Source organism: Macrotis lagotis, chromosome 3, assembly GCF_037893015.1.
Source record: "Macrotis lagotis isolate mMagLag1 chromosome 3, bilby.v1.9.chrom.fasta, whole genome shotgun sequence".
Classification (NCBI taxonomy): Eukaryota; Metazoa; Chordata; class Mammalia; order Peramelemorphia; family Peramelidae; genus Macrotis; species Macrotis lagotis.
The window spans coordinates 284,152,388-284,168,803 of record NC_133660.1 but is presented as its reverse complement, the minus strand read 5'-3'; the positions used below and the strand labels follow the sequence as shown (position 1 = coordinate 284,168,803).

At 50.4% G+C, this 16,416-nt stretch overlaps 1 protein-coding gene across 8 annotated transcripts in view; it reads right to left on the bottom strand.

The window, feature by feature from the left end:
- The window catches only part of NRXN2 (neurexin 2), a 153,553-nt gene that overhangs the window by 41,266 nt on the left and 95,871 nt on the right, over nucleotides 1-16,416 (bottom strand). For all 8 annotated transcript variants that reach the window (XM_074231151.1, XM_074231152.1, XM_074231153.1 and 5 more), the window contains 2 exons: nucleotides 9,984-10,165; nucleotides 2,758-2,929 (listed from right to left, as the gene is read on the bottom strand). In XM_074231151.1, coding sequence (XP_074087252.1) covers nucleotides 2,758-2,929; nucleotides 9,984-10,165 — 354 coding nt within the window. The remainder of the gene's footprint in view (nucleotides 1-2,757; nucleotides 2,930-9,983; nucleotides 10,166-16,416) is intronic.

Genomic DNA, 16,416 nt, shown 5'->3' with positions numbered 1-16,416 from the left:
TCTCTGGAGACTCTGGACCATCAACCTTCAACAATTCTATTTTGGGGTCTATGCGTGTGAGTGTGCAAATGGGCATATGCACCACCAAATTCCTGGCTCACTTGTGTATTGCTCACATGGATGTCCATGTGTCTAAGTTAGGTGTAGGGGGAGCAGGACTTCCATCGACAGGGAGGGATAGACTGCCTTTGATTGGTATCTGTCTTTGGCAAGAGGAGGCAGAATGAAATAAGAGTGGGGAGAGAAACTGTTCTCCATGTGTGAGGAAAGAGGAAAATGGAATCTCTTCACCCTGCCAGCAGTAAGAAGTATTCTAGTTCTGGGGAAGGATGAAGATTGCAAAGCATCCCCCTTCTGAGGCCCAGGTTGGTCACACAGGCTGGGGTGGGGGGACCAGGGAACCCCACCAGGCTCAAGAGCCACAGAGGAGCCTGCGTATCGCCTAGCCCATTGGTCTTTTTTTAAACAACCGTATCATTTGATCTTCACCACATCCCTAGGTGATAAGTGCTTTCATTATCCCCATTTTACAGTTGAGAAAACAGTCAGAGGGAGGTGAAGGGACTTGTCCAAGGTTACGGAGCTAATGCGTGTTTGGAACCCAGTTTGAGTGCTCTATCCATGGTATGACTGAGCTGCCTCAGATAATGGACAGTATCAGTGAAGGCCTCCGCAGGTGGACAGTGTCTATCCGGGTAGTACAATAAAAATAATGACTGCCCTTTGCATGCTCAGTGGCCATCCTGCCGCTTCTGGTAGGTTAGGGTCTCTGCTACAGTCTGACTAAATCTCTCCGGAGAAAGTAAGCCCCTAGTAGGCAGGGCTTAGTGGTGCTTTGTCTTTGCAACCCTATAGGCTGGGGGCTAAGGATGAGCTGTGCGCTCGGGGGTGGGGCATGGAGGGATGGAAACAGGCTTAAAGAAGAAGTAGGTGCTTAATAAATGCTTGCTGACGTCTCACTGTTTCTCATAACAGTCCTGGGTGCCAGTTTACAGATGAGACTCAGAGGACTTCTGTCTTACCCAGGAGCACACAATCAGTAAGTCTCCGAGGCAGGATTTGAAGCCAGGCTTCTCAGGGTTCCAGGGCTAACCTCTCTCCTCAGCATCATGAGGGTCTGGATTCTTTGCGAATCTGTGGTTTTTCCCCTTGGGAACGTGGGCAGGTCTTTGCCTACACACTCACATGCTAGGATCACTCGGCTCCCTTTGGGTGTTGGTCTCTGTTTACCTGCCCTTCCCCCCACCTCTCAGTGAATGTTTCTATCTTGATCAGGGTGTTGGGATTGGGGGAGGGGGTGCATTTGGGTGCCCCAATCTCTCTGTCTCTTCTGTTACCCACGTGGGAGCTAGTCTGGACTCCCGGCTGTGCGCTACCTGGAGCCCAGTCTATAGGACTGTGAATATGTAAATGAGTCTCCATCCCTCTTTGACTTGTGGCTGGAGCTTTCTATGCATTTCCTTGTCTCTGAGGCACCAAGTCTCTTACTGCAGCTGTAGCTGCCTCAGCATCTCCTCCTCTCCTCTCCACCCCACCCCCATGCTTCATATCACTTCATCTCTCTCCCTCTCCCTCTCCTTCCCTCCCTCTCCCTCTGTCTGTCTGTCTCCTCTCTCTCTCCATCTCCCCTTGAGGGTATTTCTCCCCAGGTCTCTGTGACAGTATCTCTATCTTCCTTCCCTCTTTCCCCAGGTGTCTCAGTGTCTATTTGCATATCTCTCCATCTCTCCTTTGCCTCTTGCCCCCTTTCTCTGATTCCCTCTTTCCTCTCAGTCTTTGAACCTTCAGATATCTGTTCCTGGGTTTTTGAACACCCTTCCTTTCTGCATGCTAGCTGAAAGGAATCTCAGAGGGAATTTAACTTAAACCTTTCATTTTACAGCAAGAGAGCAGGGGAAACTGAGTCCTAAAGAAGGGATATCATTGGCAGAATCTGGATTTGAACCCACATCTTCTGCCTCCAAATTCTGCTCTCTTTCCCCTGTGTGACATAATCTATTCTCCCAGCTCTTCTCATCTATTTTCTAGGGACTTTCCTCAATATTTCTGCTCCTTATTTGGGGACTATGTCTTTCTCTGGGTCTGATTCTTTCCCCTGGTTCTCTTTTCCACTCTCTCCCTCTCTCTCTCTCACACCCTTCTCCGTCATTGTCCCCCACTCTGTGGCCGCCTCTCCTCCTTATGCCTCAGTCTCTCTCTTTCCTTCTCTCTGTCTCTCCCAAACCAGTCCTGTGGCTGTGCATACATCTATCTCTCCCCACTCTCCGTTTGCCCCTTCTCTTTCGAAGGCCGGGGTAAGCAGCAGTTTGCCAGTGGAGCAGCCTCCAGTGTTCTGCTAGCCTGGACCTCTCTAGTCCTCCAACCCTCTCTCTGCTTCTCTCACGCCCCCGACTCCAGATCCCATCTCTGCCCTCCTAGTCCTCCATATCAATAAGAAGAATCCAGTTCCTTCTCATGCACTTCTTCAAAGTCTGAAAATAATTTCAGCTGAGCTTCACAACAGTCTGAGATAGAGGGACTAAAGGTGCTCTTAGCCTGATTTACCAGATGAGGAAACTTATACATGGTCCACACAGAAGCAAGATTTGAACTCAGATCTCTCCTGACTTTTTCCACCATGCCAGTCATTTCCCCAACCTCCCCAGCACCCAACTCCAAGCCTTCCAGCTTCATTTTCTTCACTCCCTTTCCCTAGCCCAACCTTGCCCCCCCCCTCCTCCTTGATGCCCCATACATTCATTTCCTGGCTCCACCTACCTGCTGGGTAGCGCTCGTTCACTGGCCAGCTGTCCACTTGCAGGGTGGCATTGCCACCACTCCGGGTGAAGCGTACCACATGGTACTTGCCGTCACTCACAATGGCGTTGGGCTCATCAATGGCGATGTCATCAGTACCCACATTAAAGATCACCCCCACGGTGCCCTGGTCCTGGTGGCCAGAAGGCAGGGGGTCAGCACCCAGGAGAGGCAGGTGGGTATGAGGGGGTGGGTCAAGCCACTTATCCACCCATCCACCCATCCATTCATTCATCCATTCATCTATCTGCCCATCATCTATCCATGCATCTATCACCCACCCATCCATCTACCCATCAATCACCCATCCATCCACCCATCCATCCATCCATCTATCTATCCATCCATCCATCCATCCATCCATCCCTCCATCCATCCATCCATCCCTCCCTCCATCCATCACTCCCTCCCTCCATCCGTCCATCTACCCATCCATCCATCTGTCCATCCCTCCATCCATCCATCCATCCATCCACCCCTCCATCCATCCATCCATCCATCCCTCCATCCATCCCTCCCTCCCTCCATCCATCCATCCATCCATCCATCTGTCCATCCCTCCCTCTATCCATCCATCTATCCATCTATCCATCCACCCATCCATCCATCCATCCCTCCATCCCTCCATCCATCCATCCCTCCATCCACTCCCTCCCTCCATGCATCCATCCATCCATCCCTCCATCCATCCATCCATCCATCCCTCCCTCCATCCATCCCTCCCTCCATCCATCCATCCACCCATCCATCCATCTGTCCATCCCTCCATCCATCGATCCATCCACCCATCCATCTACCCATCCATCCATCTATCCATCCCTCCCTCCATCCATCCCTCCATCCATCCATCCATCCCTCCATCCATCCCTCCATCCATCCACCCATCCATCTATCCATCCCTCCATCCATCCATCCAAGCCTTCATTGGCAGCCACTCATAATGTAATAGAATCAAACCCTGAGTTCAAGCTCTCCTGACTATGGCACTCTCTACTGTATGATTGTGAGCAGTCCCCTTAAATCTCTCAGAGGTAATGGACAATGGCCATCATATACACTTGTGCCCCCAACTCCTGGCTTGTCCACATCAGAGAAAGTACCTTGTAAATTTAGAAGCTATACAGAAAAGGGGCGTAACCTTTCCTTATGGGCATAGGAGGGGGTCTGTTGGGTTTCCATGGTAGATGCACCATAAAAATAAATGCTTGCTGATTGAAGAATTGGGGAAGAATGGATATTCCCTTTCATGACAGCAGTATAAAAATGAAAGGTCCCCAATAAGACATTTTAAAAAAAAAGATAGATAGGAGATAGAATTGGTCATTCACAAACTTTAAGTGAAGACCTGCTACTAACCTGGAAAATGCTTGAATACAGGATCCTTATCTCAATGGCCCTGCCTCTGCCCCAACCCTGGGGGCCCTACGTACTGCAGAAACTTAATAAAGGTTTGCTGACTTTGGGTTTGCTGGCAGCAAGCACAAAGCTCTGACAGGGGCAGCTGACTAGAGTGACCGAGCTGGGGAGGGGATCAGAGCCCCTTCCTTTGCCCTCAGTTCTGTCCTCCTGAGCCCCATGGGGGCTTCTCCCACCCTCTGCTGTGCTCAGTAGAGAGCCCTGTGGTTGGGGGGTAGTGAAGAAGAAGACTTCCACCTGAACTTTTCTTCAAGCTTACAGGCCCCTAACTAGGTCATTGCTCTGCAGGGGAGGGTGAGAGAGGGGAAGGTAGGGAAGCTGTGTGTGGGCTCCCCCATTCCCATGGGAGTGTGGGCTGTGGGTGCGTCTTTGTGTGAATTTGGGGAGACTTCTAGAATGGACAAACAAGATTGGAGAATAAACAGCAGACAGGCAAGGTCCCATTCACTTCTCAGGATAAGGTAGATGGTGACAAGGGGCAGGGAGGAGGGAATGAACTTCTTGGGGTTGGGAATGAGAGGGGCATCAGGAACCATAGAAGGTACTAGCAGAGGTGAGCCATGGGCTTCCAGAGCCCCCGTCTAAGCCAGCATTCTAATTTAAAGCCAGTCTAAGATGGAGCCAAGCTCGGTGATGAATTGGAACAACCTGCTTGCCTAGAGCCTCTCTCTGACTCTTTTCTCCCTTCTTTTTGACCCTCTATCTCCTATGGACCCTCAAATCCTCTAAAAATAGGTCATAGCCATCACTCTAGTGCAAACTTCCTTCCCCTCACACCTGGACTATGGCATTAACTGTTGGGGGTTCTGCCTACCTCCAGTCCCTTCCCACTTCTGTCCATCATCTACTTGGCCAGAGTAATCTCCATGCCAGCCTTTTACTCATTAAGCACCCATTGTTCCCCATCACCTCCTAGATGAAATAAGAGTCTCCCCACTTTGACTTTGAAGGCCTTTCTGAACTTAGATCCTCCTTCTTTGCCAGACTTCTCATGCCTTCCAGTGACAATCGGACTCCTTGCTATTCCTAGCACAGGATTTTTCACCTCTTGATACGAGGCATATTCTCCCACTGCCCCCTTCCCTGCCCCCCTCTTAGCTTCCTGGGTTTCTTCTAAGTCTGGTTCAATCCTACCTTCTAGCTTTCCCTGACCTCCTCCATCTCAGGGCCTTCTTTCTGAGGCTAACTCTAGTTTCTTCTGAATGTGGGTGACCTCCCTTGGATGCTTGTATGTTGTCACACCATTAATTGGACTGGGCACTCTTTGAAAGTGGAGACCCTTTTCTTCTCTTTTTCCTTTTTTTCTTTCTCTTTTCTTTTTTCTTTTTTCTTTCTTTTCCTTTTTTTCTTTCTCTATCTCTATTTTTTCTTTCTTTCCCTCTTTTCTCTCCCTTCCTTTGCTTCAATCCCTTCTTCCTTCCCTTCTTTCCTTTCTTCTTTTTCCTTCCTTCCTCTCCTTCCTTCCTTCCTCTCTTCTTCCCTCCCTCCCTCCCTCCCTTCCTTCCTCCCTCCCTTCCTTCCTCCCTCCCTTCCTCTTCTTCCTTCCTTCCTTCCTTCCTTCCTTCCTTCCTTCCTTCCTTCCTCTCTTTCCCCAGCACAGCACAGTGCTTAAAATATACTGGTTGATTGACTGGTTCTCTCACTTGCACTGAAGTCCTTATACAGAGAGCTCTTCACTCCCAAGGGCTCCTGAGGGGTGCACATGCACCCTCTCCTAACAGTACTACAGAAGCACCCCACCATAGGATCTCTCACTGACAATCTCCCCCCCTTTCTCCCATTCACATCACTTTGTTTCCCCTTTCTGTATGAGAGAAAAAGCTCCAAGGACAGTTTCAGCGGGATAGAGGGAGGTTCCTGTCCTGAGACTGTCCACTTCACCAGCCAATCCCAGAAGCTAGCCTGTCTACTCTGGGTTAGTGTCTTCCCTCAGATCTGCTCAGACTAGGGAATATCACCAAGAAATATCATGGACTGCAATATATTTGGGAAAAAAACCCTGGCTTTGAAGCCAAAGAATGTGTTCAATCTCTAGTTCTGCTCCTCACTACTCCTGTGACCTTGGACACTCCTCTCTGGATCTCAATTTTCCCCTTTATAAAAGGATGGGGATTGGACTAGATCACCATCAGGGTCTCTCACCTCTGAAACCTGTGACTTTCACACTTTTTGTCTAGCACGAATTAAAATATCCAGGGATAAACTGAGCCTGGTGCAGAGGGGGCAGAGCACTGGCCTTACACCTAGGAAGACCTGAATTCAAATTTTGCTTCTGCTACTTAATCGGTTTGTCACCCTGGGCAACTTGCTTCAACTCACTAAAGCTCAGTTTCCGAGGCTGTAAAATGGGTCATGATAATAATAGTTATTGCACAGATTTATGGCGAGGGTCAAATGTGATTATGTCAGTAAAGGGCTTTGCAAACCTTAAAGGGGTCACAGAAATATCAGCTCTCGTTCACATCCTGAAAAATAAATCACAAGTACACATGGCACCTTTGGAGTTCAGCAAGAGCTTCTGAGTCTCTGTGATGCCAAGCAAAACACATGGCTCTCCCCATGGCTCAAGCTATATGGCCCTAGAGCTGTACCAGGGCTGGGTAGCCAGGGCATTGCTCCATTTGCTGACCTGGGGGGGGCAAGACCACTTGCCCATGTCTAACAATATTATACTATCTGATGCTCCTGCAGGGCTTAGGAAGAAGGTGGACCCTGAGAGAGGAGGAAAAGGGGGTAAGCCGCCTCTCTCCAGGCATCTGGATCACACTTGTGGAGCAGTCAGATTGTCCATCCTCCCAAGGTCTACCCTTAGCCTTCCACTAATGTTGTCCCAGGTACCAGAATGGCCAATACAGCTTTGACAGGACTGGCTTCTTAGTTCTACAAATCCCCAGCTTTTAGCATAGTGCCTAGCATACAAGGTGGTAATTCTGGTTGAGTGAGTTGGGCTGGCTTAGCAGGGAGCTGAGGGCCCCAAGGCCTTGGATCTAGCTATAAACTGATATTTCTAGAACCTTAAAAGGTTTGCAAAACCCTGATCCCCTAATCCTTGGAGTTTTAGACCCTCAGAACAAGCCTGGGTGGGCAGTCCCCCTGATGGCTTTTACAGATGGGGAGAGTGGGGTTTTCAGAGGAGACATTCTTGCCTGGGGTCCCATAGCAAGAGAGTGTTCACCACTAGATGGGAAAGTGGGGAGAGACCGGATTCCTGGGTTCCCAGCCAGGAGCTCTGGGGGAGACAACAGCTCCCCTGTGCAGCGCCTGACGAGGAGTCAGTTGTCACTTCTGTTAAAGTCATTAATTCCTAATTCCCCAATTACCTCATTAGGCGGCGGTGGGGAGAGCGGGCCGCTCCTACAGCAAATAATTATGGGAGTCAAAATTAATTTGGCAAAGTGGAGCGACGCTTTATTAGAGACGTCAAATTGCTTTCCTCTTATTTCACTGCCGCCTCCCTGCTCTCCCAGAGCCGCTAATGAAGCCGTCGTGGGAGCCGATGTGTCACTGTGGGGGGGTGGGGTCCCTTGAGCTACCCCCCAGGAGGAGACCCAGGCATTCTGTCTCCCCCAGGCAGAATTGGCCTCACTCCCCACTTCTGCAATATCTCCCTTGGGTCTTCCCAGCTCCCAGCTTCCCCTCTTAGGCCTCAGGCCCTTCCCTTCCCTTCCCCTTCAACCCTATCCTCTCAATCAACAGCTCACCCCCAATCCCTTGCAAGAAGTCTGAGGGAAGGCTGAAAGTCACCTGGGAAGTGGTACATAATAAAGGCTTGTTGGTTGACTGGTTGACTGACTGGCCTATGGTGATGGGGGAGAGAAATCTCTTTCTCCTTCAGGACCAAGAGAATCTAGCCCTCCATCTCTGCAGGACACGAATCAGTCCCACCAAAGCCACATCTGGGTCAGCCAAGGAGATATGACATACGCTCACTCAGGAATCCACACAAACTCATACACACACATGTGCATATATGATTGAATTGATAGTCTGTCACAGAAGGACCACATCTGCAGTTGGGATGTCCCACTGGTAAAGGCCTACCCCACTGTTCCCACACATACAACTCTCTCTCTCTCTCTCTCTCTCTCTCTCTCCCCCCTCTGTGTCTTCTCTCACTCTCTCTCCCCTCCCCCACCTCAGACACGCATACATGCACAAACCCACACCCACACCCACACCTGTTTTCTCCCAGCATCCCTCAATTTGCCTCACTCCTCAATGTTAACTCAATTCCTTCACTTTCACCTGTACCCCCTCCCCCTGCCCTGCTAGCTCCTGAGCCATCAACTTCCCCCAAAGCCACAGGACCATCCTCTCTTCCCTTTCCTCCACTACATTGCACTGCTTGTTGAGGACATCTATGAGGAAGGTCAGTGTATCAGAAAGAGTGGTGGACCTGAAGCAAGGAGGGTTCAAATCCTAGCTCTGCTTTTAAAAGCTTCATGACCCTGGACATTTCAGCTGAGCCTCAGTTTCCTTCTCGGTAAAATGAGAATAATGATACCTGATGTATTGACCTCAGTGGGCTGTCATGAGACTGCATTAAGATGATGAAGCTACAATTGTCTATCTGTTGAATCAGCCCCAAGTTGTCTGGGAGCATGGGCACAGAGGATGCCATCTGAGGTTCTCAGAAACAAGTCCACCTCTTCCACAGATGAGGGACCCTAACTCCATATCCATCACTCCACACTCAGTCCCCTGCATCCCAAACAGTCCCCAGAGGACTTCAGCTTCACCCAGGGTCCATCCAACCTGTCCTTTGATCCATCCACCTTCCAGGTACAGGAGGAGTACAGGAGGAGCCTTGGTCAGGAGTCTGCTATGGCAGACATTAAAGGCAAGAAAGGAGGTGGGTGTAAGGTCAGGGGAGGACTCTGGACTCAAAAGCCATTTTACAAATAAAGAAATGGAGGCTTAGAAGGGTGAAGTGACTTCCCCAGAGGAGGTCCTGATCTGGGAGAGGAGAAAGCCTAGGAGGGACTCTCTGGGAGCTGTCCACATTTGGAGTGCTGAAAGAGTGCTGGAGCCACCAGTGGAACTAGGATCATTTCCAAGGGGCTTGGGAATCATTGAGAGGATCTCAAGAGGCTGGTGGGAGACCTTTACAAATCAGGAGGTGTCAGGGGTCACCCATTTTTACAAAGAGAAAAGTAAGGTCCAGAGAAGGATGAACCCAGAACCAGGGTGGCAGTCTCCAAATGGATTAGAGATTTGGATTAGAGCTAGAAGAGGCTTTAGAGATTGTCTAGTCTAAATTTCTTCATTAAACAAAGCAGGAAAGTGAGGCACAAAAAGGTTCAGTGATTCCTGGCAACATCAATTTAGGGCTGAAAGGGGCCTTGAAGGCCATTGATCAGCCTCCTATTTAACAGAGGACACTGAGGGTGAGAGAGAGCTGCCAGCAAGTTTGTGTGGCAGAATTTAAAACCAGGTTTTTCTGACTCCAGGTCCAATGCTCTAACCATTGGACCATGATGCCGCAAGAAGTCACATAGGGAACAGAGCCAAGATTCATGTTCAGGTCCTCCACGCTCCTTCCACCCTCCCATGTGTTGGGCCAGACTAGGTGTCCACGCAGGCAAACCAGGAAGAGGTACGGAGTTACTTGGGGTGTGTGGGGAGGAAATGAGGGGGGAGGAAGAGTAGTCTGGGTCCTGGCATTTCTCTGAGAGGAAGGGATCTTCAGGCTTGGACTGTGGCAAAAGGAGGGAGCTGCCCAAGGAAAAGAAGGGAGGGGGTCAGGGGGGTCTAGGCCCCAGGGTCCTTACGATGTGCAGCTGCAAATAGTCCCCGAGGCCAGAGGCGCTGTCTACCCGCACCAGGACGGCACTGCGCTGGTGGGTGCTGAAGCCCACGGCCAGGCGGTCCATCCTCGTGCTGGGCCGGTCATTGGGGGGCCACGTGTAGGTGATGAGCGCCCCGCCCTTCCCAAAGATGTAGGTCGTTCCAGCTGTAGAGAGAAAAGGGAGATAGGTGGGGAAGGGGTGGGAAGAAGGCACAGGGTCAGCACAGCAAGGACAGGGGGCGCCCTTGGGTTCTGGGAGCACGGGTCGTGTCCTGAAATGGACAATGCTATGGGAGCAGCCACCACACACAGCTGCCCCTAAGGGAGGGGTGAGTGGGTGTGTGTGTAGACAGAGCCATGTAGCTGCCTCAAGAATTCTCATTTTAATTACATCTAAGGAGAGATGGGAGAGCCAAAGAGAGATTTCAGAAAGACAGAGAAGGGCATTATGAAGGGGGAACTTCTCCAGGGTGGGAGTGGGGGTGGCCATGGGGTGGGGAGAACAGCTGCCAAAGGGAGCCAAGCTCTGGGTTGTCCAGTGCCTGCAGGGTCTGTTTCTCCTCCCTTCCCCTGGGTGCCAGCCAAGGTGACATTGACAACAGGGGTGTGAAGCCCAGGAGGGGTCAAGTGATGCAGGTGTGTGAGATCCCCAGAGACCCAACCAGCTGCAGGGCGGTAGGGGGCTTTGTTCTGCTCTGACTCATAGGCCACACAGCCAGCCTCCTTCCCCAACTTGGCCAGCTCTGTCCACCCCCTCCCTGCTCAGACTCTTTCTCCTCTATGTTTTGCCCACCCTGTGCCAGGACACCTGGCTGAGCTCCCCTCCCCAGCCAACAGGGCTCTTTGTCTCCTCCCAGTCTTAGGAACCCTCTAACTCCCTGCTCCCTTGCAGGACAGGACTTGGGGTTTGATGCTATTTGGAGGCTTCAGACCCCAGGACAGACCAGAGAGACAGAGGTAAACAGACAAAAGAGGAAGGCTGTCAGGCAGAGAGAGAGAGAGCTGTCCTCCCCCTGGACAAAGAGGGGGACCCAAGGGAGTAGGTGAGAGAGTCAGGGAGAATGGGGCCAGACTTGGCAGGCTCAGGCTCCCCACCCCACCCCACCCCCACCTCTCCTCCTCCTCTCCCTCTTTCTCTCCTCTGCACCATCCGGCTGCTGGGGGCGGGTGTGAGGTCCCTAACGATCAAACCCCAAAATAAACCCCATTAGTTGCCATGTTCCCTCCTGCGGCTGCCTGGGCTCTCCAGGGTGGGTGAAGCTGAAGGGGGGGGGGGGTGGAGAAATGCCCTGGTTACAGGAAGGGAGACCAAATTAGGCCAGGGGGTAGCCAGACCACCAAGCTCTGGAGTGGGCCTGGGCAAAGGGAACCATCTCGGACTCTATGGATCATAATGGGAGCAGATGAGAGTCATAAAATGTTTAATTAAATAATTAGTCTTTGATGGGTCTCTTCAGGGTACTTCTGGGGCTGGGGGTGGGGAAGGGTGGCCTAGGGCAGAGGGAGAGCTGTTCAGGGCCCCTGGAGGGGAAGTGGATTCTCCAAGATTCAATTCAAACCAATCCAACCCAACCTATGTGCTAAGCAAGGGAGAAGGGGGCAGAACAATGGGAGACCCACACTCAGGATGGAGATTGGAACTGGAGGTTAGGTTACTAGGTTCTGGAAAGGTTAAGGGAGAGTACTGCAGGAAAGAAACCTAATGGCAGCAGTTGCCCCAGGTTCAACCCCAAACTGCCCCCAGGGAGTATGGGAGCTGGCTCACACCCCAGGGGGCCCGGGCACCAGCCAGCTCAGATATTCCAGGTGAAGGACAGGATGGAAGCCTTCAATCTGAGGGCCTCCTGTCTCCTGACAAGGAGGTGGACTCCCAGAGGTCCCATTTGTGGAGCAGAAGGGGACACTCTGAGAAGAGAGTCCCTAGGAGGAATGGGAGAGGAAAGGGTCATCAGAGGATCCCTCTCTGCCTCCCTCCCCTTCTATGCTCCCACCTAAGATAAGATGGAGGCATAGTCACAGCCAGGTAAACCTGGACCCTTAGCTACCTAGAGGGCAGAGAAGCCAGAAAGACTAGCTCAAGGTGTATGGGTCCAGTTAGAGATGAAGGCAGACTGGGGCAAGAGCCCTGCTCCTGGGGGAGGCCAGCAAGGAGCCATGAGTGAGGAGTGGGGAGAAGAGGCCTCAGCTGGTAATAAGACCCTCAGCTCCTATCACTGCGGCACCACGGAAAATCAGCTGTTTCCATGGCAACCTTAATATCCAGAGTCCTCCCTCTTTTCTCCCTCCACTCACACACTGCTCAAGTCCAGTAGAGGGAATGAGGCATGGAAGCTGGGGTCTCCCCCAGTGGATAGCCTGTCTGGGCTCTCAAATCCTACCTCCACAATAGAATTGGGAGACCCCCCCATCATCTCTAATGTTCCAAGACCCCCCAAAAAAACTATGGGGAAGATTTCCCTTTTCTCTATCATCTTGTGGCACCCTTGGAGATCAAGACTCTCCCCCTGGGAGAGGAGACCTTCCTCATGACCCTGAAACCAGTCTGTCTCTCTATAGAGAAGACCCTGGAGCTGTCCAGGTTTTCTCTGGGCTCAGGAAAGGAGAGCAAAAGAGAAGAGTCTGAGGGCCCTGGGGGAATACAAGGCCTATCCCTGTCAGAGACAAGCCTAACCAGACCTTGACATGGACCCAGATCTCCATTCTGGCCTCCCAACACCACCATAATATGGGTCCAAAGGCACACACCCAGATCCAGATCCATCACAGAGCCCCCAGTCCATTTTCTGGGCTGCTCAGAGAACTGGACACACCCAATTACACACAAAGAAAGAGTTCACACCCACAGACCCTAGCCAATACACGGAAGAAGACATGAACACACACACACACACACACTCGCACACGTGATCACAGATAACGCATGTAGAGACATACATGCTTTTGGAAATGACAAGTACAAAGCCATAGAGACAGACACAAACATACACAAAGCCACAAAGACTAAAAGTCACAGGAGAAATCTTCAGACAGTTAGACAGATGGACACCAGCACACACACACACACACACACACACACACACACACACACACACACACAGTTCAAAACAGATTCGCCTGCACACAAATGGAACAACCCTGTTTGCAGATCTAGTCTCCTTATGCTTCAGCCAACACCCCACCCATGCTCAGAAATCCAAGGCCCCTCAACCTCTCCTACCTACATCCTGGACTGGAAGGCCTGAGATATCTCCCCCCCCCCCATCAGCACCAGTCAGGCCTCCAAGGTGATTTATTAGCCCAGTGTGTTCAAGATGCAGCCACCTGATTATGCCAGGGCGGGGCTCATTAAAGCTTGAGGGGCGCTTATTACATTGTGGGGAGAAGATATTTCTTGGGTAGAAGAGATGAAAGATGGATGGTTCATTGGGCTCAGGAGGGTGGTTATTACCCTGGGGAGCCATTGATCACACCATCAGCCGCCATATTACCTAAAGGCTTAGCTGATTCTACAGTCAAAGAGTCGGAAGAGCAAAGTCAGTACAATTTCTCATCTATACCTTCATTGTTAGACTTAGGACCAGCTTAGGCCCTGACCTCACCCCTAAGGGCTGTCCCCTCACCTTAAAAGCAGGGAAAGTGTTTTCCAGGGTGTGTCCATACATTAGAAACCAAGCAGACTGAAGCCCCCTTGAATCAGGTCACCTGAAAAGGTCTATATAGGGATTCCAGTGATATGCCAATAGATTCCCCAAAATGGTGACCAAAGATGGCCCAGAGGTATAGTGTATGTATTGTGAACATGCTGAATGGCCTGGCCAAGAGCCCTCAGCAGCAGCATCTACTCAGCATTCCTTGTCAAATAGCCAACACACCCTGGATGCTTCCTTGATCTAGAACCCACATCCATCCCAGGGCCAAGGAAAGGCAGCAGGCCTCATTTACTCGAGAATCTTCGCGACTTTCTACTCAACCAAGTCTATGTTGAATACTTCCACATCAGTCACCTAAGAACTTACTTGCTAACAAGATAACCAGGGCCCAAATAATTCAGAACTCAATGACAATATCCTTTCTATATCAAAAATCACCCAGAGAGAAGAAGAGTCCAATCTAGAACCACTTGGCTGAATATACCATCTTTTGGTGACAGCAACCCTGGATGGGGCAGAGCCCTCTTGTCCATTCAGCACCCCTGGAAGTCAGCTACCCAGCCAGGCCCCCAGATAAGATAGGCTCTCAGAAGCAGACAGGCCAGCATTCCCTCCCCTGCTCTCAGCTTGCAGAAGGCAGAGTCTTTACCCCTACCTACCTCTACCCCCAGGCAAGTTCTAGCATTACACTTTGAACCTCAAACCCCAAAAGGAATTTTTGGGCGGTTGATCCCCTCAATCCCAAATCCAAATAACCATTTGTAATCTTGTACTCTCTAGACTCCACCTCCAAGGCAAAGGCCCCACATCCAGAATAATTTACTGCTTGGGACAAGATCCCAAATCTAGAACCTCTGTATGTCACTGAATCAGAGCTCAGCTGATATTAGAGCCTTTCCTCTAGACATTGGGGTCTGAAGGATCACCATGCATTCTGGGACTTGAATGAGGAAGGGGAAACATTGGTACTACAGTGGGAGGGGAGTTGAAAGAAGTCCCTTGGAGAGGCTAGGTGCCCTTCCTCCACTTGCACCTATTCTCAGCTCATTCTCAGGACCTAGGTATTCTGGATCTCCCTCTCCAAGTTGGCATCAAGCACATGAGGCAGCTGCTAGTGAGTGTCTGGCAGGTCAATACAGGTGTTATGTAACTGAAGAAAAGGGTGGGGATGGTGGGAGAAGAGGGGTGGGGGGAAGAATAGGGAATAGTGAAGAAGAAATAATGGATGGGGATGAAGAGGAGAGAAGAAAGAGAATACAGAGAAAGAAGCTTCAACAAAAACCACATCCATGGAGATTTCCCACACTGTGATGTGACACCCTCTGGCTCATCCCAGGAAGGACTAGGACACAAGGGAAGCCTGACCTATTTTGGGAAAAGGCCTCCCAGACCTTTCATCCTTTCATTCATTGGGGTGGAGTCTCTACTGAAATGAGTTCACTTAGTTAAGACTCAACCCAGAGTGGAAGGCTTGGCTTTCATGTCCTAAGTCAAGATATTGAGTAACTCTCTCTCTCTCTCTCTCTCTCTCTCTCTCTCTCTCTCTCTCTCTCTCTCTCTCTCTCTCTCTCTCTCTCTCTCTCTCTCCCTCCCTCCCTTCCTTCCCTTCTAGGATTCCTTCATCTCGCCCAATATCTCTCTCCTCTAGAGTTCCCTTTTCTGGTCCCAGCACCCTTCATTTTGTCTAGTTTTCTTTCATCTCTTGTATATCTTACTTCTCTTTCACTGTCTTCTGTCTCTTCTTTCATTTACCATGTGATTTGGAGAGAGGAAGTAAGTCTCTTCCCTTGTTTGGACCTCAGGCTCAACAGCAACTAAAATGAAGGCACTGGAGCATATGATCTTTAGGACCTAATATTCTGATTGTCTCTCTCTCTCCCTTGTCTCTCCCAATGCTTTGTGCTCTTGCCCTTACTTCCCTTGACTTTCTCATCCCCCACTTCCCATTCAGAAGTGCCTCTGCCTAGTCTCTTTCATTTTAAGACCCTTGGGCTCCACCCTCAAATTCCTAGCTTCTCTTCTCCATCTTTGCCCTTCCTTACTGTCCCATGCTACTTCCTCCACCTATGTTCTTCCTTCTCCAACACTTCTCCAACCTAAGGAACCTAGGTCTGATACTTGGCAATGCTAGAAGTCACAAATGGTCATGAAAGGAACACAGTTTCCACCAAGAAAGGGAAATTGTGTTGCAAGATTGGAGAAAAGAAAGAAATGAAATAAAAAATGTTAAAAAAAAAAAAGAAAGAAAGAAATGGGAGTAGAAGGGGGAAAGGAGATAAAAGAAAAGTATGTGGGCATAGATAAAGATTAAAAAAAGGGGAAAGGGACTGGGGGACCAGACGTGAACCTGAAGAGAAAGTGATGGAAACAGGAGATATGGGACAGAAAGGAGTCACAGTAACAAAATAGTGTAAACGGGGACTGTGAGGAATGATCAAAGTAGGGAGACACTGAAGATGCAAAGCAGAAGAAACAGGACAATAAAGAGGAAAAGTAAGGGAAAGGCAAGAACAACTAAGGCGATAAAAAAGTCATGAAGAGGACTGTTGAGGTGAAAGCAACAGGGTGGGGGAAGCAGCAATTTGATGAGGAAAGTGGATGCATAGAGATAGGGTCCAGAGGGACCGAGAGAAGGTGAGCAAGGGAAGGCATGGGAGGGAGAAGGTGAGCAAGGGAAGGCATGGGAGGGAGAAGGTGGGCAAGGGAAGGCATGGGAGGGAGAAGGTGAGCAAGGGAAGGCATGGGAGGGAGAAGGTGAGCAAGGGA